Here is a 24,359-nt window from a genome sequence, read left to right as displayed (position 1 = left end):
TGGATCATATGATAATTCTATTTTTGATATTTTGAAAAGTTGCCATACTGTTTTTCACAGCACTTGCTCCATTTTACACACCGATCAGCAACTGCATGAGTGTCCCAGTTTCTCTACATCCCGTCCAACACTTTTTTTCCTTTTCCCTTCCCTCCTCTCCTCTCCCATCCCCTCTCCTTCTCCTTCTTCTTCTTTTTTTTTTTTAACTAATACCATCCTAATGGTGTGAAGTAGTATTCACTGTGGTTTTGATTCGCATTTCCCTAATGACTAGTGATGTTGAACATCTTTTCATATACCTGTTGGCTGTTTTTATGTCTTTGGAGAAATGTCTATCTGAATCCTTTGCAGATTCTTAAACTGGGTTGTTTGGGTTTTTTTGTTGTTTCTGAGTCAGAGTTTTAAAAAAATACACCCTGGATATTAGTGCCTTATCAGGTATGTGATTTGCAAACATTTTCTCCCATTCTGTTGGGTTGACTTTTCACTCTCTTGGTAGTATCCCTTGATGTGCAAAAGTGGGTTTTTTTTGTTTTTTTTTTTTTTGCGGTACGCGGGCGTATCACTGTTGTGGCCTCTCCCGCTGCGGAGCACAGGCTCCCAACGCGCAGGCTTGGCGGCCATGGCTCACGGGCCCAGCTGCTCCGTGGCGTGTGGGATCTTCCCGGACCGGGACACGAACCCGTGTCTCCTGCATCGGCAGGCGGACTCTCAACCACTGCGCCACCGGGGAAGCCCTGCAAAAGTTTTTAATTTTGGTTAAGTCCAATTTATGTTTTCTTTTGATGCCTGTGTTTTTGGTGTCATATGTAAGAAATTACTGCTGGATCCACTGTCCTGTAGCTTCCCCAGTTTTTAAATCTAAGAGTTTTATGTCTTTCTCTCCTGTCTCTGTGTCAATTTGCATTGGCTTCTGTTTTTCTGTATATTTATAAATTATTGAAGCTTATGTCTGTGTTTTCTCTCTTTTCTTGCCTTGTTTCTTTTTTGTTGTTGTTGAACTATTTGAAAGTATTGTAGAAAAATAATGGCATTTTTCTAAATAACTATAATCCTATGATCAGTACTTCCTTGGAAATGGGCACATGAGGCCTCTGCCTTGTGCTCTGTGTTTGAGAATACCTTTCTCGAATTTTTCTAAGTCCCACCAGCCCCACCTCTCCTCCCCGCCTCAATACCTAAAAGGCAAGGCGCCCCAAGTGCTTTTCTTTAGGAGTCTCATGTTGAGAATTATAGTAAATTTTCTAATTACATTGAGAATAGAAGCTTTATTTTGCTGATATTATTGTTTACCACTGTACACCTTATTTTCCTTCTAAATTGTCTTTCTTGTCTTTATTTTTATGTATTCCTTTAACTGGTTAGTATGTACATAGTTAATGTTATAGTTATTAATTACCTTTCTTCTCATTTTCCAGTACCGAGTTGAAGCTCTTGGAGGAGGCAACCATTTCAGTCTGCAGGTCTTTAGGTAAGGAGGAAAAATGAATGTGTGTGTGTGTGTAATGTGTATATATATATGTATGTGTGTGGAGACAGTTATTTCAAAATTTCTGTTACAGATTTTGCTGGTGCAATGTGAATTGAATTAATGAAGAGATATATTTTTGTTGATGATGATAATTATAATTGTACTAATAATTATATTCTTGGTGCTCATTGATGCCTCTAGAGGTTCTCATTCAGTTAACAGCAATGAGACACATGCTTGGTTTATTTGCAGTAGTGGTAATGGACTCCACTAAGCCATAGAGCTTATTCTTTTTACAAGTTTTGAAATACTGAGAAAAACCCAAAATATTCTTTGTTTTGTAGTTGCATGTAAATAGTTCCTACAGAATATGGATCATTCATCCTTTGCTTTGCCAACTGCATGTACTATATATGCTGTTGCTGGCTGCGTTAACTAGAATAATTATCACTCATTAATAGGAAAATATATTAGGAGTCTTCTCAAATTAGTAATAACAACTTGGTGTTATGGTAAAGTGCATGGGCTCTGGAATTATTTTATGGTCTTAATTATAGCTCTGTTGCTTACTAGCTGAGCTTTAATTTCCTCATCTAAATTGCAGGATTCTCATGGGAAGAAGTCAGACAACATATGAAACATCCAGTATAGTGCCTAGCATCTCGTCATTATTCATTATTTATGTCAACAAATGTTACCTTTTTTTGGACCTCATTTCTCAAATACTTTGCTTTCAAATTGGTGGCAATTGGAAAGAAATGTATGCTTTAAAAAATGTGAATGATTATACGTACATTTCACTGTTGCTTTGAAAATTAGAGATAACGTATCTGTGAAACAACTGGTGGACAGGAGCTTAATAAGTGACGACGAGCTTGTTTTTAAATCAAGCTTATGGATATGCTCCATGTAAGCTATATGGCTAACTCCCATATAAGTTACTCTGCCAAAAACAGTCTTTGATGAAATATTTTTGCTTTTAAAAACAAATTACGTTGGTAATGATAGAGGTGGTATTATAATAGTTGCCTTGAGTTTTGTCTGCAGTTATAACCGTAGATTTGAGGATTTTGCGCTAAATAGAGCTGACTTTCAAAAACCTATATGACAGTTTGCTGAAAATTAATTTTATGTAACAGTGATATTAATGCAGTTATTATGATGATGGTTTTTAACATGACCTTGGGGTTTTACAAAAATAACATTTTAAAATGGGAGTAATAGTTACTTATTAATACAATGTGGAAAGCATACTAAAATGTAAAAAAGGCAGTAATTGCTCATATTCCACAACCCTGACATAGCTATTGGTAATATTTTGCCTTCTGTTATTTATTCTTTGGATATACATTTACATGCATATTAAATACACATACTCAATTATTTTAATCTGTGTTTTTCACTTGATATTATGTATCTAAGTGTGTCATTCTATATTTAAAACTACTTTGGAGAATAGCAAAAAAATATATATATACATTTAATTCCCCAAATTCTAACAATATAGTGGTATAGTTAAAATTAAAGTCTTCCCATATTAAACAGTGCAGGAAATCATTGCTAATCTTTTGTGATAAGATCAAAATTTTATCAGTATTCTGTGTGTATTGATTTATATGCACAATTTTATGTAAGTGGTATTATTTCTATGTTGTTTTCACTTAGCAGTATTCAGGAACTTCTTTCCACATTAATAGATATAAATGTATATCAATTTTAAGGGCTATGTGGGTATGTAACAATTCTCTCTTTTTTTTTTTTTTTTGGTCTGAAAATGTTTTCATTTTTCCTTTGCTTTTGGAGGATATATTTGCTGGGTGTAGAATTCTAGGTTGGCATTAATTTCTTTCCATACTTTAAATATACCATTCTGTTATTTTTCTGGTTACTCTCATTTTTGTTGAGATTAAAGCTGTCAGAAAAAAAAAAAGCTGTCAATGTTAGTGTTGTTCCTTTGAAAAAAATGGAGTTTTTTTCTTCTGGATGCTTTTAAGTTTTTCTTTTTTGTCCTTTGGTTTTCAACATCTTAGAATATGCTGAGGAGTATTTTTCCTTCCTTCTCTCCTTCCTTCCTTTTTTCTCTCCTTCCTCCCTTTCTTCTTTCCTTCCTCCCTCCCTCCCTGCTTGAGGTTTGTAGAGCTTGTTAAATCTGTGGGTTAATGTCTTTCATCCGTTTTGGAAAATTCTCAGCCATTATCTATTTATACATTGTTTCTGTCCTATTCTGTCTCTCCTCTCCTTCTAGGGTCTCTGTTATATTTGTGTTAACATTTTCATTGTGTCGCATAGGCTTGTTAGGCTCTCTCGCTCTCGCTCTCTCTCTCTCTCTCTCTCTCTCTTTCTCTTTCTCTTTCTCTCTCTTTGTATTTTACTTTCTTTTTTACTTTCTCTCTGACCTTCCGTAGGATTTTTTTTTTTATTAATCTGTCTTTAGTTTACTAATCTTTTTTCTGGTAAATACATCTATTGAGATTTTTAAAATAAAATTTAAATTTTAGAATAGCTTTAGATTTATAGAAAAGTTGCAAAGCTATGTAGAGAGTTCCCATATAACCCTCTTCAGTTTCCTCTGTTGGCAGGATCTTACATTAATATGGTACATTTGTCACACTAAGGAATCAACATTGGTACATTACTATTAAGTAAACTTGACCCTTTATTCAGATTTCACTAGTTTTCCCAAATGTCCTCTTAGACTTTTTTCTGTTCCAGGATACTACGTTATGTTTAGTCATTAAGTCTCCTTAATCTCCTCTTGTCTCAGATTTTCCTCAATTTTAATGACTTTCAGAGTTTTGAGGAATACTGGTATAGTATTTCCAGAATGTCCCTCAGTTCGTTTGATGTTATTCTCATGGCTAGGTGGGGGTTATGGGTTTGTAGGTGGAAGATCACAGAGGTGACATGCTGTTCTCAACACATCATATCAGGGATACATGCTATTAACATGAGTTTCACTGATGATGTTGACCTTGATTATGTGGCTAGGGTTGTTTTTGTCCATTTTCTCCACTGTAAAGTTGTGCCCCTGCCCTGCTGTTGCCTTCATTTTGAAGGAGAGTTTTTCTGGATACAGAAATCTTGGTTGGCATTTATTTTCTCATATCCCTTTGACTATATCATTCTGTTGCCTTCTGATAAGTCAATTTTGTTACTGCTGTCAAGATTTTGTCCTTGCCTTTACAAAATTTTAAAATTTATTCTTTATTCTGCTTGGGGTTTGTTGATGTTCTTGGATACGTAGATTAATGTTTTTCATCAATTTGGGGATGTTTGTGGCCATTATTTTTGTTGGGCTTTTTATGTTATCTTTATTACTTTTTTCTATGAATCTGCACATGAGGTTCTCTGGGTCCAAACAGATTTCTTATTAAATATCTCACAGTGAATTTTAAGTGCATTTCCCCCACTTTTTCCTAGTTCTTACCTGCTAGGATAGTGCTATGAGAGCCAGGTCAGTTGTTTTATGTGAGGAGGTGAGGTTTGCTCTGTGTTTGGCTTGTTTAATTCTTACCAGTTGTTTTCTGGGACTTGTCGCCTCTGAATCTGTATAGCAAGGTTTCAGGTGGGACGATTAATGTAAGTTTTCTGGTTAGAGTAGACCGAAGTACTTTCAGGCAGTTAGACTAGCTAATGATCCATTGATTACCAAATAAAATTTTAGTCCAGTTCTATAAAATTTGTAGTTAGTTAATTGTTTCCTGTTTTTGGGGGAAAAGGACTATCCTTACTCAGCCTTTTCATGAGCTTGTATCTTTTTGTATTTTTTCATAGGTATTTTATTTTGAATTCTTTATTTTAAAAAATTTCCCACTCATACAGAGGCAGACAGAATAATATAATGACCTCCCGTATGCTCATCTCCCAGTTTCAATCATTTTCAACTCATGGCCAGTCTTGTTTCATCTGTATCTCTCACCTATTTATTGACATATGGATATGTACAGAAAAGTGCACAAGTAAAAAGTGTATACAAAACAAAAAGCATATCCTCACATAATTAATTTGACACAAACCTCTGGCATTATATTATTTCATCCATAGATATTGTGATATGTATCTCATAATAATAATTTTTTAATGGAAAAAAGTGCCGTTATCTACTAAAAACAATTTTTAATATCGCAAAACATCCACTGACTGTTCAAATTTCTAATTGTCTCAGTTTGTTTGAATCAGGAGCCAAATAAGGTCCATACATTATTATTGGTTAATATGTCTTTACATTCTTTTCAGAGCTAGGTTCCTCCTGAATTTGTCTTGCCTTTTTTCCCCTCGCAATTTTCTTATTGAAGAAAGTGGGTAATAGAGTTTCCCACAATGTAGATTTTGTCTATTGCATCCTTATGGATTGTTAGTATGTCTCTGTCTTTTATATTTATGGTATATTGGTTATTGGATCTTGGAGATCATGGGTATTTTAGTGAGATACTGGGGAAGGTTGTTTCAGGGGCTGGAAGCAAGGTCAACCTCTCACCCCAGCTGGAAATCCTCTTTATAATACCCTTGTCTGAGTATTACCTGGAATTTGCTTGAACTCCTGTGGAGATGGAGAATTCCTTTTTCACAAAGCCAGTTAAGTTAACAGATTGCTGCAAGTTCAAGCTCTAGAGTTAAATGAGTTAGTTTTCCATTATTGAAGTATTATCATTACTTGAATTTTTACAGATGAAGAAACTGAGGCATGGGGAGGTTAAGTAAGTTGCCAGGTGTCACACAGCTAGTCAGTGCTGGAGCTGGGCTTTGAACGTAGTCACGTTCTGTAGTCCAGTTCCACGTGCTTTTCTGCCTTCCTGTCAGATATCCCCTGTTCCTACTCTGGTCCTGAAGTGCCTTCAACTTCAGTGTAGCATTTGATTCCAATTAAGTTGATCCTGTTAAATTCCACTGAGGTATTTTGGAATATTGAGTCTACCACTGAGTATTGTTTTTGAAACATCATTAAGTGTACTTAATTTTATAAATTTATTACCCCATCTACATCTTGTCCAAAAGAGTACTATGGAAACTTAGAATGTCATCCACATTAAGAGAGGGAGTTCCGTTTGTAAGTATCTTCTTAGTACCTGACACAGTGCTGGGCACATGTAAGTAGCTCCATGAAGACATGCTGAATGAATGAAAAGGGTACACAAAACTTTAATTACATCAGTCTAGTAGTCTTGGTTGTTCTTTCTAACAACACAGGGTTTTTGTTTGTTATTTTAATGGCTAAGCATAAAATTCAAATGATTACTTATAAAGCCTTTCAATAATGAAGGGGCTGTTGAATGAACACAAGATTGTGAAATTGGGATTCGGAAATATGGTTGAAGTCCTGTCAGCCTCAGCATTTTGTTTCAGTATTTTGTTTTGATTTACAATCGCTATGAAATATTAATTCATGCGGAGACACACTTGCACACATTAACTGGGTTTTTTGTTTGGTTTGGGTTTTTTTTTTTGGCTGTGTTGCGTCTTAGTTGTGGCACACGGGACCTTTGTTGAGGCATGCAGGATCTGTCATTGCAGTGTGCGGGCTTCTCTCTAGTTGTGGCCTGCGGGTTTTCTCTCTCTAGTTGTGGCATGTGGGCATGGTTGCCCCACGACATGTGGGATCTTAGTTCCCCGACCCGGGGTTGAATCCATGTCCCCTGCATTGGAAGGAGGATTCTTTACCACTGGACCACCAGGGAAGTCCTCTACATTAACTGGTTTTTAAAAAAACTGTTTGTCTTGAAATCTCAGGATAGTCTTTCATTAAGCTAAACCCAAAGCTTAAAAGTAGGAGATTTTTGATTCAGAGTGAAACTCTAACAATATCTAATCACGTGTCTATTCTGAATTATGGAATCTGGACAAAAACCTGCCCTAACTTAGAGCACAGGTTGCCCCTTGCTACTCACAGTGGGGCTCTCCACCCAGCAGCAGTGGGCATCACCTGGGAGACTGTCACAGCTGCAGAATCTCAGGACTCACTTCACACATGCAGAATCAGAATTTAAACTTTAATGAGAATGCCAAGTGATTTAAATGCACACTAAACGTTGAGAACACTGTCAACTTCAGTAGTGTAGGGTGGCCGTGGGATTCTGTACTTGGAGCAAGCTCCCAGGTAATGCTGTTGCTGCTGGTCCATGAACCACACTTGGATTAGCACGGTGCTCTACATTTTATCACAATGAGAAGATTATACAGTTACTTGCATCTCCTCTCAAGCTGTGACAAGAAAACATACCCAGCAGATAGACCTGGGTTAATTGGACAGTTAACTGAGCGCTAAGCAGGTGGGCTGTAATGGTGTACTTATTCCTATGTATATCTTTTTTCTACAGTTTTGGATTCTGAGATGAGGTGGCTGTTTTCTCCTACAGTTTCTGTTATTTCCATTTGTAAATCATTTTTCGTTGTTTAGAATTAAGACCAAGCAAGCAATCTCTCTCCTTTCTAATTTCCCCAATTAGATTCGAAATTGACAATAAGGTTCACCCTGAACAACTTCAGTCTGACATTTGGCTTTATAAATGTTATGATATGCTCATTTTGATTTCAGTTCTTAACTTTAACTTTTAAAAACCTTTTCTTCTCTTGCAGTTGAAAACAATCCTCGAACAGGAAACCTTGGTGCACTAATTAAGGTCTTCCTGTCTAGAACCAAAGAACTAAAACTTTCAGCAGAATGTCAGAAGTAAGCTGGATGATTAAATCACACTCTCTATATATTTAATTTATATTTAACAGTATGAGTATTTTTCATTTATTGGTAGAAATAGGGTATGGTCTTGGAATTGTTCCCATTATTAAGGCAAAAAGTAAAAGAGGTTTTAATTTACTGTCCAGGTCATTGTAATGAGATTATAAATTCTGGAATCTGATTTCAGCATTTTAGACAATCTTTAGAAATATATTCTTTAAGAAGATTAATTGTGTAATTATTATTAAAAGAAGGTAATTTTCTCCCATTTCCACTGCTGGTTGTATTTAATTTAAATACAATAAGTCCCGTACATACGAACCTTTAAATTGCAAACTTTCAAAGATGCGAAAGTGTGTTTGCATGTCCAGTCACGTAAGTTAGTTCACGTATCTGGTGTACATTGTCACATGTGTGCATGCTCTACAAGTGGTCGTGCTTTTGTGTACTTTACAGTACTGTATAGAGTACTGTACTACAGTATCTTTATTTCAAGCCCAGGATGTCTGGAAGCAAGCCTAAAAGCAGCAGTGATGTAGCTGGTACTGCTAAGAAGTGCGAAGTGATAACGATGGAAACAAGAGTGAAAACAATTTTGAGAGTGGAGCGAGGCGTGTGAAGAGTATTATAAACCTATTACAGTACAGTACTATTTAGCCGAGTTTGTTAGTTGGGTACCTAGCCTAACTTTGGTTGGACTTACAAACAAATTGGACTTATGAACATGCTGTCAGAATGGAACTCGTTTGTATGTAGGGGACTTACTGTAATGACTTAGTGTATTATTTCATTCCACATTTGTTTCCTTTATTTCTTTCATATTAGGTGAACAAAGGTTCAGAATAGATATTATGGTTTTATATTTATATAGTGGAAGGTTCACCTTTTATCCACTCGAGCATTTTTTGAAACCATTTTTGGAGGGTAGTCTCTTAAAAGATTGCTCATTGCCCTGTTTCCAAATAATTTATATTGAATCCAATTAAAATTGTTGTGAGTCCATGATTATTAATACAAATAGCAGGTATTGTACTGTGCAGCTGGTAACGCCCCATTGAAAATTTTGGTTGTGGGGACTTCCCTGGCCGTCCAGTGGTTAAGACTCCGAGCTTCCACTGCAGGGGGCATGGGTTCAATCTCTGGTCCGGGAATTAAGACCCCACATGCTGCAGGACTCAGCCAAAAAAAAAAATTTTTTTTTTGGTTGTGTATTTGCATATATTCTCTTTATGTTACTATAGTTTTTATTTTTTCTATTTTTAGTTTTCTTTTCTTTGAATTGCCTGTGTATGGGGCAACTATAAAGTTAAGAACAAACAGCAGTCATGCCTAAAGGAAAAATATTTTAAAGTTGACTCATTATGTAAAATACACAGAATGAAATATGAGGTAAATTATAGTGGATATCGTTGGTCCAGTGTCATAAATCATGAGCCATAAAAAAAAAGGTATGGACATTGTTCTAATATTACAAACAAAATGGGCAAAATGATTGAGAAATCAATGGACTAGAAATAAAGTGATTGTGCTCATGATTAAATACTGATTCTTGTGTAATTTTGCTTTTTCTAGCCACATCTTCATTTGGCAGACACACAATGCTTTGTTTATTATTTGCTGTTTGCTGAAAGTGTTCATTTGTGAGATGTCAGAGGAAGAGTTACAACTTCATTTTACTTATGAAGAAAAATCTCCTGGCAGTTACAGTAAGTATTGCCTTTGAAGATGCTCTGGGATAACATGTGTAACATATAAGGATAGAATTTGAAGAATTAGAAGTATAATTTTGAAAATTCTACTTTTCCTCGTAATTTTTTTTTTTTTTTGGCTGCGCCACGTGGCACGTGGGATCTTAGTTCCCCGACCAGGGATCGAACCTGTGAACCTGGCAGTGGAAGCATGGAGTCTTAACCAGGGGACCGCCAAGGAAGTCCCAATTTTCATTTTTAAGTGACCTGACACCATCACTCTTTCTTCCTCTATATTAATTTAAATGAGCTGAGGCATTTATAATTTGTTTCTTTTTTCTCTTTTTTTAAATAAGGGGGCTGGTAAGATTGAGACTTTTCTTTATTTTGACTTCTGTGTATATGGGAAATAAAAATAAAAATCACAAATATTCCTTTCAGGAACAAATGTCAATTTAAATACCATTACTAGGCCAACACATTTTTTTTTTTTTTTTTTTTGTGGTACGCAGGCCTCTCACTGTTGTGGCCTCTCCCATTGCAGAGCACAGGCTCCGGACGCGCAGGCCCAGCGGCCATGGCTCACGGGCCCAGCCGCTCCGCGGCATGTGGGATCCTCCCGGACCGGGGCACGAACCCGCGTCCCCTGCATCGGCAGGCGGACTCCCAACCACTGCGCCACCAGGGAAGCCCCTAGGCCAACACATTATTAAGGGAGACAACCAATCAGAATTACAGATTTTATAAATGTTAAAGGTTACTTTCATAGGACATAACAGTCTCTGAGTCTGGGTATCTCTGGGACTCCTTGATCAGAAATAACGTTTTTAAGTATAGTTTTATGATGCCAAGTGAAGCCACCTTTATGAGGGTGTTATGACTCTTAGTCCACTCTCAGTTTGTAATTGAAATTTGTGAGGATTTCATATTTGAACATTTTCCTGTAGGCTATGTATGATGTGGTAGTAGATTGTTTGCCAGAGAGAATTTGTTTCATTATGCAAACATAGCTCTTTCCACTATTCCATGCCTTCGAGAACAGTCAAGGGGACAAAGCCAGCCCTAGGCAAAACTGTGAAGTACTACAAAATTGTTTGCATTCTCCCTTTGCCTTCAATACAAGTTTCCCTTTCCTCTGTCTTGGTATTATGTCCTATTTTTGCTGACATAATAACTGATATTTATTTTACATTTTTTATGCATAAAGCCAATCTTTTAAGTCCTTAGGGGCCTAAATCTGTTGCTGGCTTCTGCAGACACTTACGGTAGCTTGTTTCCTTATGTCTTTGATGGTGCTGACTCTGAGCTTTTATTTGTTTGATCTTAACCTGAGGCCCCAAATAAGGGTAGGATTTGCATTTGCTTCTAAAGGGATCCAGGGGTTGCACCACTTCAGTCTCCTTCAGCAGTTCTTGGCTTAATGTGGCTCTCAGGCTCAGCTTCCCCGTGGCAAGTCTGAAGACTTAGTCTCCCGGTAGCTGGCTTCATCCTCAGGGACACCCTACCCTTAGAGTTTGCTTATTGTTCAGTGTTTTACTCTGGATTCAAGCCACGGTTTGTTTGCTTGTAGCGGTGGTTCTTTTTGGTTATGGTGCTGGGGTCCTTAGAGATTTCCTTTACTTTGTGGAAGCCCATCAGTGCACTAAAGAGTGTATTTTAACCAAGAACTTGTTTTGTACAGGAGGGCCCTTTGGAGTAACTACTCCACAATACTGCTGCCAGTTATAGTTTCTTTACAGATATTTTAAATTTTTTAAATGAGGGAAGATACCTTAGGAGATTGAGAGACTGAAGGTAAAAGCAAAAAAAAAAAAAAAAAAAGATGGGCAAGAAGCTGTAAAAAGGTCCAGGGAAGTAAGAGGCACTAGGATCTGGAGCACAGAGAGGGAACACAGGTTTGCTCTGGAAGAACGTGCCGCCTGTGTCCCAGAACGGGCAGGTGTCGGGGGCTGAGGAGGAGAGGGAGGAGGAAGGGCACCTGCCGGGAGCAAGACGTGTGGGCCTGAGGAGCCTGGGAACCAGTTAGCACAGCTTTGTGCAGAGTAGAAAGAGACTAGGCATGGGCTTCCCTGGTGGCGCAGTGGTTGAGAGTCCGCCTACCGATGCAGGGGACATGTGTTCGTGCCCCGGTCCAGGAGGATCCCACATGCCATGGAGTGGCTGGGCCCGTGAACCATGGCTGCTGAACCTGTGCGTCCGGAGCCTGTGCTCTGTGGTGGGAGAGGCCACAACGGTGAGAGGCCCGCGTACCGCAAAAAGAAAAAAAAAAGAGACTAGGCACTTGTCAAGTCCAGGTGAAAGGCTTGCTTGACTAGGTTTCCTTGGCGCAGAATAGCTCAATATATATTTATTTTTAAAAATCATTTATTTTGTAGGACTTGCTCTCAAGCATAGTAGATTAAACATACATGATCATCTTTGCTTTCTCCTGAAACCCTGATGAAAGATCAGTAAAGGGATTTTTAATAAGTTATGAATTTATTAGGTTAAAGAGAAAGAGAGGGGGACACAATGTTTTTTGTTTTTTTGTTTTTTTTAAGTCTATTAAATTTGTTACAATACTGCTTCTGTTTTATGTTTTGTTTTTTTGGCTGTGAGGCATGTGGGATCTTAGCTCCCCGATCAGGGATCAAACCCTCACCCCCTGCCTTGGAAGGCAAAGTCTGAACTACTGGACCGCCAGGGAAGTCCCCACAATATTAGTAACATTTTGCAAGTTGGAAAACTGAGTAATGCTGAATTAAACTGTCCAGTGAAAGCTGGGAGCTAAATGCCTCCAGGGTTGGAGAACTTCAGGGAAAAGCCAGTTCTTGCTGCAGAACCCTGGAGATGCTTAGGAATTGGAAGTGTCAGGTGTCTCTGAAGGCAGACAACCAGGGAGATTGATGGAAAGATCTCTCCCCTGTCATGTACAGTCATGGGACCACCCCTTCCCCAGTTTAGTACTAAAATCTGCTCTGTAGAGGCTGGACCAATGGGGCCTCCCTTTGTGAGCTCTTGGGCACAGTGGAGGCAGTGGTGTACCGAGAACAGGGTTAAGAGAAAAGGCTACAAAATGGAAGAGTGAGGCATCTTGACTTGGCTTCTAGAATGCTGGCACTGGGGTTTTACCCACCCCACTTTCTTTCCTGCCAGAAGACGAGTGGATACTCTTCTGGAGAAAATGAACCCAAAACAGGGAAAGACTTATAGAAATGGACATTTAGATGCCCCTCAATGAAGCAGCTCACAACCCACCTGTGGGAACCCCTGCGTGGCAGGCTGTGCCGTTTGTCTCCCTCTAGCTGGTAGATGGGGAGTCAGGGATCCCATACAGGTGAGAAAACTTACAATTTGTGAGAGACCAAAACAAACAGAAGAAAAAAATTATATGAGATGGAAATTTATGGAAAAAAAAATCCTTAATCACACCTCTTCAACACAACCAATTTCCTTTTCATTCCCCTCTGGCTTAAAACCTTTTCGAAACTGTTTGGAATTACCTTCCAAATCCGTGGTGTATTTGTTTTACTAAATGCAGTGGAGGTAAATCTCTCTCCTTTGAAAGTAGCTTTGATTTCGTCTGATGGCCGAGGTGCTTTGGCTCCCACCATGGCAGGGCTTTACTGCTCTTTCCTCCTCTTGAGCTAGTCCCTAGGGCCTGGGGCCGCTGTAGCTCAACAGGTGAACCAGAAATTGTATTGTGGGGGGAGGTGAGTGATTTTGGTTTTATTTTTGTCTTAATATAAAACTTAATAGTTTAATCTCATTAGTTATAGATAAGTAATGCAAACCCACCCCCGAAAAACTCCACGATAGTTGAACAGTGTGACTCAGAGAAAAAAGAAAGCGCAGATTTATTCTTTTAAAATATTTAGCGTATAAGATTTGTAATCTGACTTTGCAGAAGAGTAAAGTGCTTCTAGGGACTCCTGACTTGTTCTTTGGTTACTTAATAGGTGATAGTGTGATTCGCGATATTTCTTTCTCTCCCCTTCTTTCTTTTATGTAATCAGTGGAACAAAATGAATTACATTTTACTAATTGGCACATTTTATAATGAAACCTCATAGAGTATATTATCCTTGAGGGTAATTAGAAACATTTCTGTTCGACTGCGGTAATAGCAGTTGGCCAAAATTATTGCAGATTTTACTGGAATGGTTGTGCGACACAGGTTTATAAATACTGTAATGCACGGAATGTAGACCAGTTTCAGTTTTAGAAAAGACTGAATCCATTTGCTTTTCCTTAATTTATGGAGGCATATTTCATTTTGCTAATTAGAAGTTTAAATATGATTTTTAATACTTTAGACTAATTCCAGTATTAGCTTCCCAGTTAACATAGACAGTAACCTAGACTCCGTCATGTTTTTTCTGAGTAGAAGTTTATAGTAAGTATAATCTAGCTATGTGTCTTCATCTTAAGGAAGTCTTTTGCTCTGAACTTTCAGGCACTCTTTGCAGTGTGTAGCTCTGTTAATTCTTAAGTTTTAAGCACCTGTATTAGCACAGTATTGGGCAGCATTGAGGAACTGACAGTTTGACTTTCTGAATGCAAGGAAAACAATGATTAGCTCTCTGTCTTTTAATATTCCTTCTAGTAACTATGTGTAACCTGATTTAATTGACCCATATGTTTCTTTTTTCTGGCTGCTGCTTTGTTTTCCGTCAGTGCTGTTTTTTCCCCTTCCTCGAATGAGTGCTTTAAAAATTTTTCTTTTCTCTCTCTTTTTCCCACCCCTCCTCCCCCCAACTCCGATGGAAGGCGTTTGGTTATGACAGTATTTTATTATCTCTGGTTGTCTCCCTAAGGCCAAAATAAGAGAGTTGAATCTTAGTCCGTGATTCTGAATGGGTGCCGGACAGAAAGCACTAACAGGGACTGGCCACAGCTTAGTTTCAGGTGTAGATTTATTAGAGCTGTGAAGGACCATAAATCTTGTCTTTCTTTCTCTTTCTTTGCACCTTCCTCTGCTGATGCTCATAGGGACCAGGGAAGTAGCATTTGGGCTTTAAAATGGGAGAACCTCAGGGATAGGGGTGGGATTTCAGTGACGTTGGTCTGCAAACTATTCGTAATAAGAGTTTGTATTTATTAGTTGTTTGAGATTATTTGTAAATTGGATATTTAAGTCAAGAACTTGAGTATGTGTTGATGAATGTGTAGGCTGTCACCTTGACATGTAAAGTAATATGTGGTATTTCCAATTTGTCCCCTAACGCGGCTCAGAGTACTCACTTACCAGGGATTTCTATTTAGGGTCTTCAGTGAAACATGGATTGGTTGACTGGATTTTTTCCCAGCTTTGTATAGAGACAGGTCTTTAGAAGTAATTTGTAAGGTTTTTTTTTTTTTTTCTCCTTTGGGAGTCTGAATTTGGGTTAATTCTGAATTCTGCCACTTACTCTAAGTAAACTAACCTCTCTGAGCCTTGATTTCCTCATCTGTAAAATGATGATGATCATACCTGCTTCTTAAGGGTTATTGTTAAGATTAATGTGAGCTAGAAAGAATGGAATGCTCATGATTTAAAATATTAAAATATTTAACTGGAGATATAGAGGCAGTTTAAAACCCTTTAAGAGATGAAAAAACAGCTCTAGGTTATAAAAGTTCACAACACAGTAAAACACGCTGAATCTCTGCAAATTTCTTTACTCAAAGAACATCAATTTACTTTGTCATGAACCTGCAAATTTCAAGGACTTTTAAGATTCTCTTTCCTGTGAGAAATGCGTGAATAATTTTTGGCAGGTGAGTTTTATATTTACTTGTTTTTATTGAAACTAAGGAAGATATTTGGCCTCACATGAAAGCTAAGTGATATAAATGCTGCTTGGAAACTAATGCAATATGAGTGACTTGCTTAATGTAAAACCTGCTAAGCAGTCACTCTTCACTTGCTGTGAAATTATTTGCTTCTAGATTAGCCCCAGAAATGAGGGTATAGTATTATGCAAGAATGTTTTTCTTTAGTAAATGGAAGTTGTCAGAGATTTCACCTGGAATTTGCTTATTCTTGCCTTTAGTTTTGTTAGAACTTTGGCCTTGAAATGCTACTCTTTCCTTGTATGAAATGGATTTATCATTATTTTCATTAGTATTGTATTACATTGATAACGAAGCTGTGTATGTACTCCTTAATTAACCAGCTGTAAACTTGGCTGAGGTCATGATGTGGATGGCACATGGAACCAAAGAGAGGATCCTTGTCGCCATTTTAAGATTTGAAAATTAGATGTGTTTACACCCGGAAGGAAAAAAATCCAATCAAGCACCATCTGTGGGTCCTGAGTACTTGTTCCCTCACCTGCTGTAATTAAAAAACTTGTGCTGGGGACTTCCCTGGTGGTCCAGTGGTTAAGAATCTGTCTTGCAATGCAGGGGACGCTGGTTCAATCCTTGGTTGGGAACTAAAATCCCACATACTGCGGGATCTACTGAGTATGTAGAGCCCGTGTGCCGCAACTACTGAGCCTGCACGCCACAACTAGAGAGCCCATGTGCCACAACTACAGAGCCCTTGTGCTCTGGAGCCCGCATGCCACAACTAGAGAGAAGCCCATGTGCCACAACTAGAGAAAAGCCTGCACATCGCAACAAAAGATCCCACGTGCTGCAGCTAAGACCTGACTCAGCCAAATAAATAAGTATTTAAAAAAAAACCTTGTGCTCGCTGCTTGGCTGAACCAGGGGTATATTACGAAACTGGCTAATTTATTTGATCTAAAATGTTCTTTAGGGAATCAGTGAGTGACTTTAAATGTTCTTGCTGGGTCTGGGTCACCACATTCTCTGGGGTAAGCCAAGGAATGACAGTTCAGCAAATAAGTATGTATTATATGCCAACAAACCAACTGTTGGAATCGGTTGTTAACTCGTTTGGGTTGTGTTGGACAGCTTTTTTTTTTTTTAAAGATTTATTTGTTACTTATTTATTTATTTTAGGCTGCGTCGGGTCTTAGTTGTGGCACGTGGGATCTTCGTTGAGGCACGTGGGATCTTTTATCGTTGCGGTGCACGGGCTCTTTGTTCTGGTGTGCGGGCGTCTCTCTAGTGGTGGTGTGTGGGTTTTCTCTTCTCTAGTTGTGGCGCACAGGTTCCAGAGCATGAGGGCTCTGTAGTTTGCAGCACGTGGGCTCTAGTTGAGGTGTGAGAGCTCAGTAGTTGTGGCACACGGGCTTTAGTTGCCCCGCGGCATGTGGGATCTTAATTCCCTGATCAGGGATAGAACCCACGTCCCCTGCATTGTAAGGTGATCCTGTTGGACAGCGTTGGCAGAGAGAGATTTAGTTATGTCTTCTCCTGACTTTCTTCACTAGTTGAGCTATAAGCCTATGACTTCTAGAATGAGATTTAATGTGGTTATTGAACTTGATTCTTGCTGTGTGTTCTTTTTAGCATTGATTCGTGTCTTCAGTGTGAAAGAATAATGTCTTCGAGCTTTGCACTGACCTCTCAGAGGGCTACTGTGCCAGTTCTATTTTTGGCGAGGCAGGAAGGAATTTCTTCATACTTTCTGATGATACCAGGTGATACTGTGGTCTAGAAAAACAGAATTGCTAAACTTTGTTTTGAGATTCCAAGTGCTTTGATGTTTTGGAAGTAACCACTAGATTTGGACTTAGACACCTGTGTTCACTTCATTGAACATGTATTGAGTGTGTATTATGTGCCCAGTTCTTTGTCAGTCATCACCCTGAAGAAGGACAAAGTCGAATAGGGGCCAGCTTTACATGTAGTCAGAAACTGAGATAGTGCAACCAACATTTATAATAACAGACAGATGCACAAGGCATAGATGCTGTGTAGATGATTATTTTTATTCAGGGTGAGGCAAGAGAGTTGGATTTTATGGAGGAGATGAAGACTGAGGATGGTTCAGGTAGATAAAGTTGGGCTTTCCAAAAAAAAATCAGGTTTTTTAGGCATTCCAGGAAGAGAGAATGTAATTGTGGGAGGCATGATATGGCATGTATCAGGCAGCTTGGCATTGCAGGAATATAAATCACAAAGGGAGTAATGGTGGGAGATAAAGATAGAAAGGGATTCAGGGCCTGTATCTTGCAGGGTCTGACATACTGTACTTTGGGGCTTTGAGTTTTTTCTGATGTGTAGTAATCAGCTTAAAGCAATTGACAGGATCTAAGCCAGGAGAATGAAAAGATGGAATTTAGTTAGCTCCCTCTGATAGCAATCTGGGGTTTGGATTGGAGAGGAGTAAAATTAGAGGTAGGAATACTAGTTAAGAAGGTTTAAAGAAGTTCCAGAATGAGTTTTAATTTAGTACATTTGTTTAAGTGAACTGAAATGATGACATAATGAACGAAAGAATGACAAGGAGTTAAGGAAAGAGGAAATATCAGAGGGGCGGACTGTGTAATTGAGAGGACCTAGAGATTGATTGGTTATAAAAAGATGAGTAGGAGAGAATCATCTGGGTTTGGGGCTTGGGTTACTGATGTAGTCACCAAAAAGGACAATAAAGAATAAAGAACTGGATTTGAAGTGTTGGGAAGAGGAGTTCAGTTTTGAGTGTGTTGAGGTTGAGGTACCAGTGAAGTATCTAGGTGGAGGTGGCCAGGAGGTAAGTAGATATAAAAATATGACGTGCCGTGGAGAGGCTGAGAGGAAAACCGTAGACTTAGGAACCACCAGGGTGTAAGTGATGGTTGATGAAGGGAGAACACAGGGAGTGAGACATGAAGAGAAGAAACCCAGTGGTGGAATTCTGGGGGAACATGTCAAGGTTGAAAGGTATTCTGAGGTAGCGGATACTGGGAATGAATAGAAAAAGTAGTAGGTTAGAAGGAAGGCATAGGGACTGAGAGAAGAAAGGACTTCATGAAGGAGTAGGTGTCAGTAATGTCCAAAGCCAGGAGCCACGTGAGATCCTGATTGGCTTTGGAAGTTAGAAGGTCACTTGGCTTAGAGAAGTTTGAGACAGAGGAGCATTTCTATTGGACCAGTAACTTGTAACCTGCCTTTGCTGCTTACTTATTCTGTGACTTGGGAAAGCCATTTTGTCTTTGGCTCTTTGTAAAGAGGTGGTTGGCCTCTTAGCGGGTTTCAGTCTGTGATTGGTGGGGCTCCATGGGTTCAGAGAAGGCACTTTGAGGCTCATCAAGGAGATCAAGGGTTAGGTCAGATATTCGCTGGGGGAGAAGGTGCAGATAGTCTATTCCTGATTCAAACAGAGCAGCTGGAGCAGCTTGCATTTTTATCTATTTTATCTATTTGACTTTAGTATCAGATTTTATTTGAAAAAACATAGTGCAGTATAAGAAACTTGAAAACTACTGGCCTACCGAAGCCATAGTTAACATTCAAGCATTAAAAGAGATAGAATAGATAGCTGGTGTTCAAAATTCCTCTACTAGATGAAGATTATAATAGATGCTGACTTGCTTCATGATACAGATTTTGTTGAGGTCAACATTAGTGTTTGAGTTTCTGTAATAATAATTATTCTTATTGTCATTAGGAATGAAAACTAAACTTCGAAATAACTGAATTCTAGGGACTTCCCTGGTGGTCCACTGGTTAAGACTCTGTGCTTCTACTGCAGGGGGCCTGGGTTCGATCCTGGGTTGGGGAACTGCATGCTGCATGGCGTGGCCAAACAAACAAACAAACAAACAAAAACAAACTGTGAGCTGAACAACCGAATTCCATTTTACACTTTTTTAAAAAACGTTTTGTGTGTCTTACCAGGTTCTGACTCAGAAGATCTTTTGGAAGAATTGCTGTGCTGTTTGATGCAGTTAATCACTGATATTCCACTCTTGTAAGTTCTGGCTAAGCCAGGATTAGTTTTATCTTCTTTGTATATTGAAGATGGTAATTCATCATGTTGAAGAGTTTGTGGGTTGTGGTGTAGTACTTTCATGTATGCCTTTTATGTATGCCTCCGTGTACATCCATGGGCTTCTTCTATCTCTCTTGCCTAATAATATTTAGACCCTGACGACTTGTCATCAACACAAGAATTTTATGTTGTTGAGGGGAAAATAAGCTCTTTAGCAATACTGAGCATATGATAGGCACAGAATTAATCTCTGTAAACAAGGGTTTGAGAGGGAGACAGTTAAACCTAGTATATATGTGGTAGATGCAGCCAGTTTTCCACCCATTATTTGTTCTCCCCTTCTTCCTTGTTTCCTGATTTTATTGCTATATCTGGCCTTTTTTGGAGAGGTCAGATTTCCATTTCTAGCCTTTCTTGAAGCTAGGTGTGGTCAGTGAGATGTGAGGGGGAAGTCCTCAAATGAAACTTACAGGTGCAGCTCTTTAAGGGAACCTGACTCATCTAGGAGGCATACGTATATTTTTGTTTGTGAGAGCCCACTTTCCTGCTTTCTGGAATGTGGACAGGGTCTCTTTAGAGTTGTGTTGGACATCTTGGCACCAGGAGCTAAGAGACTCAGAGAAAATTCTGCTTTGGCGTCATTGAGCTGTTGAACCAAAGTCATCAACTACTACACGTCCTCCCCCTACCCCACACCCTGCCCTTGGATTTCTCATGTGAGAAAACTAGACCCTTATCTGTTTACACTGTTACAACTAGATTTCTGTCACTACAGCTGAATGCAGTTTCTGTGTGATTCAAAATGTTTGTAACTTTCAAAGCAGTCACTCTCAACTTTTTTTTTTAGTTGTCTCTCTGAGGAGTCTCTTTAGAATTTTTTTCTTTTTTTCTTTTTTTTGTGGTACACGGGCCTCTCACTGCTGTGGCCTCTCTCGTTGCGGAGCACAGGCTCCGGACGCACAGGCTCAGCAGCCATGGCTCACAGGCCCAGCCGCTCCGCGGCATGTGGGATCTTCCCGGACCGGGGCACGAACCCGTGTCCCCTGCATCGGCAGGCGGACTCTCAACCACTGCGCCACCAGGGAAGCCCTAGAATTTTTTTCTGAATTGCCTCTCTGAAGCCCTAATGAAATTTGAATATCCCAGATACACTGAATATCTGTTTATGTGCTATGGCCTTTTTGAGGGCCACACATCATTATAATATCTATGAAGTTCTTCACCTCTTAAGAACCAATTTTCACCCTCTTGAGGGTGATTTCGACTTCCCCCCATCGAGAATGCATATTTTATTTTATTTATTTTTTATTTTTTTATTTTTGGCCACACTGCACAGCATGTGGGATCTGAGTTCCCTGGTCAAGGATCAAACCCATGCCGCTTGCAGTGGAAGCTTGGAGTCCTAACCACTGGACCACATGGAATTCCCGAGAATGCATATTTTAAAGGAATTATTTTTTGAAATAAAAAAGTAGGTTTTTAAGATTTATCATCACAGAATCTGAGTCTATGTGGGGATATCGTTGGAAATGTGCCACCTGCCTGTGGCCCAAAAAGGAGAGACAGGTATTTGTGAGAAAACAGGCTCCTGGCCTCTGTTGTGCACAAGTGCAGCCTCCAAAATTGTAATATAGATTTAGAAATGAGAGCCACCAAAGCCTGTTGTGACTTGGTCTGGTGACGTGCAGCCTGGAAGGTAGGGCTGAGACAACTGAGGAATCACTGACAGGGAAGGGCATGGGAAAAATGTCCCAGGCAAGTTGAACTCTTGTGACAGACACAGCTCTTTGCATGCCTGGTATCCTTTCTCTCCTTCCTCTCCAATATTATTGGGGGCAGGGTGTGCCCAGCTTAGTTTTCCGGCACTTTGGGAACTAAATATGGCTCTGTGACACAGTCTGAGCCAATTACACGTAAGCGGAAGTCATGAGCTTGCAGAGCACGTACCTTCAGCCCGTTGCCCTTGACCCTTCTCTTCCTTCCTGGACGTGGAGGCAGTGTTTGGGCCATGTTGAACCTATGAAGATGGGCGCCACACACGAAGAACAGTGTCCCAGCAGTGTGGGACACTGATAATGTTACAGAACCATTACACCAACCCTGGATGGCTTATCTTTGGATTTCTCCTTATGTGAAAAGAGCAAACAGTTATTTCGGCTAAGCCACTGTGGCTATTAGCTTTCTGTTACTTATGGTCACATGTGGGAAGGGGAACACATATACTGCCTACTGTTTGCTTATCACAGTATGTGTGGTGCTTCATGTGTCCCTGATTTAATTTTAAAAGTAGCCCTACCTCTATTAGGTTTGTTGTTACCAAATACCAGCAATTCTGTATATATCCTGAGTGAGCGCCTTTTGTTGTTGTTGATAAAATGTCATGGTAAAGTTAAGGGGGATGGAAATGATAAATCCCTTTAGATAGTAAATAAGCTGTGAATACAGTAAATAGACCAGCCACTTAAACACTCTTGGAGAGGAAGCAGTGTTGTAATAAATCAAACATTTTAGTGTTTTATGTGTTTATACTTTTTAAATGAACTGAAAATGCACAGACAACCAGATGTCTTGTATTATGTACACTCAGCGTTAACCAGCTGCTGAAACAATTTATGATTTAATGTTCTTGGAACTCCATCCTACAAGGAGTTTTGTCTTGGTAACAGTTTGCATGTGAAACCAACCTACTCTTTAAATGTTTCATCTACTATAACCATAGTGTAGCGTTACCGATCAGCTTATAATTTAAGGAGAAATGTTAACCTATGAAAACTGGGGACGGTCTAGACACACCTGACTATCGTCAGTCTCGCTATAAACGTTGAAGTTTAACGTTGGCACGCCAGTGCTGCATTAGCGGGTGAACAGCAAGAGGAAACTAATTTTAATCGCCGTCATGGGTAATGCAAAACTAGCTTAAACGTTTCATTTGAGACTATGAAATCATTCTATTAATATTGAAATGATTGAATGATTACCAAGAACAGAGGTAGATAGACATTTAGAAATCTATACATTTTAACTGATACTTCATCATTAAGAGAACGGGATCAACTGTGGTAGTTTAAACTCCCAGAATTTGTAGGAGTTCACTTGTAATGAAAATGGACTTTTAAGTAGTAAGTGGATACTGCTTCTCGGTTTGGATTTCTTGATAAAATATTAATTCTCTGAGGTGTTAGTCTTCAAAGACAGATTCCAATTACACACCTTCCAGGAATCCTTCCTTAGTACCACACCTCTCAGCGTTTATATATGTATTTAAAAGAAAGATTAAGTCAGGCACCGTCTCGTGACTTGACATTTTTTAGTGTATATTGGGTTGATCCAGTAGAATTGAAATGTCTTCCAAAAGTAAAACCTTGTCTTTAATTGGTATACCTTCTTGATCTCAAGGAGTTGAATGAGAGAGGAATAAGGTACAATAAAGGTATGTCCCTCAAGACACTAATGGAGAGTGTAACGGAACATGGTCGGCAGGCCAGGGTTGAAAGCACACACTTAGAATTTGTGACACTGGTTTGCTTCTTTCAGTGTTACCGTGAGGGTTGAATGAGACCCCGTGATTCTTCCCAGTGATGGAGTTTAGGTGGGGCCCTAGCAGCATAAGCAGTTACCTTGTATGGGCCTAATACTTACATTTTGAGGACTGCTTATGATGCTTTTTTATTATGAAATAGAGTTTATTTTGAGAACTTGAACTGGATGTCTTTCCTTGTCTTTTTGTCTCTGTCCGTTGCTATTGTTTTTGTCAAAGCTGTCACTCTTAGCTGTTTACAGTGGTGCCATTGTCAAGAACAGGCCCTACTCCTTGCCTCTGTGCCCCCTCACTCTGGACACGTCCTGAGAGGTCTGCTTAGAGTGGGCCTTTCTGTGGGCTCCAGCCCCTTCCTCTGAGATCCATTTATGTGTCTTCTCCTTTATCAACTTGTGAACTCAGTAAGGAGGATTGGGATGGCTTAATTCTCAGCCTGGCCCTGATGGGCAGAGTTTTTAATTCTATAATTTAAGAAACTTTAGTTTTTTCATAAGTTATATATTGATAAAGATACGATATTCAAACTGGATTGCCTGTGTCTGTGTCGTGGGACTTTGCTGCTTCAGTGCAGGGGTATCTGATGTCATCCGCTGACCTTGTCCATGTTACTCATTCTGCTTCAATAACGCTGGTGTCCTTGCTAATTTGGAACAGGCCAACCCACTGCTGTCTTCAAGGCCTTTGACCTTCCTTCTGCTGCCTTGCATATCTCTCCTCAGACATCTGCATGGCTCTTGTCCTGACCTCCTTCAAGCTTCCTTCTGCTCAAAGTTGTGCTTCTTAGAAACAGCTGCTCTGACTACCCTAAAATAGCACGCCTCTCATTTTCTGTCCTTTTATCATGCTTTATTTTTTTGTCCTAATACTTATCACTGCTTTTAATTAATTTATTTATTCATTTTTGGCTGCATTGGGTCTTCGTTGCTATGCGCGGTCTTTCTCTAGTTGCGGCGAGCAGGGGCTGCTCTTCGTTGCGGTGCGTGGGCTTCTCATTGCGGTGGCTTCTCTTGTTGTGGAGCTCGGGCTCTAGGCGTGTGGGCTTCAGTAGTTGCAGCAGTCAGGCTCAATAGTTGTGGCTTGTGAGCTCTAGAGTGCAGGCTCAATAGTTGTGGCGCATGGGCTTAGTTGCTCTGTGGCACGTGGGATCTTCCCGGACCAGAGCTCGAACTGTGTCCCCTGCATTGGCAGGCAGGATC

General features: G+C 39.5%; 1 protein-coding gene across 2 annotated transcripts in view; it reads left to right on the top strand.

Annotated features, from left to right (window-relative positions):
- DYM (dymeclin) overlaps window positions 1-24,359 on the top strand; it is a 378,609-nt gene that overhangs the window by 54,800 nt on the left and 299,450 nt on the right. For both annotated transcript variants that reach the window (XM_082641320.1, XM_082641321.1), the window contains 4 exons: window positions 1,419-1,471; window positions 8,045-8,138; window positions 9,717-9,850; window positions 19,532-19,604. In XM_082641320.1, coding sequence (XP_082497446.1) covers window positions 1,419-1,471; window positions 8,045-8,138; window positions 9,717-9,850; window positions 19,532-19,604 — 354 coding nt within the window. The remainder of the gene's footprint in view (window positions 1-1,418; window positions 1,472-8,044; window positions 8,139-9,716; window positions 9,851-19,531; window positions 19,605-24,359) is intronic.

Source organism: Mesoplodon mirus, assembly GCF_964341445.2.
Source record: "Mesoplodon mirus genome assembly, chromosome: 13".
Classification (NCBI taxonomy): Eukaryota; Metazoa; Chordata; class Mammalia; order Artiodactyla; family Ziphiidae; genus Mesoplodon; species Mesoplodon mirus.
This window is presented reverse-complemented; position numbering and strand designations above follow the sequence as displayed.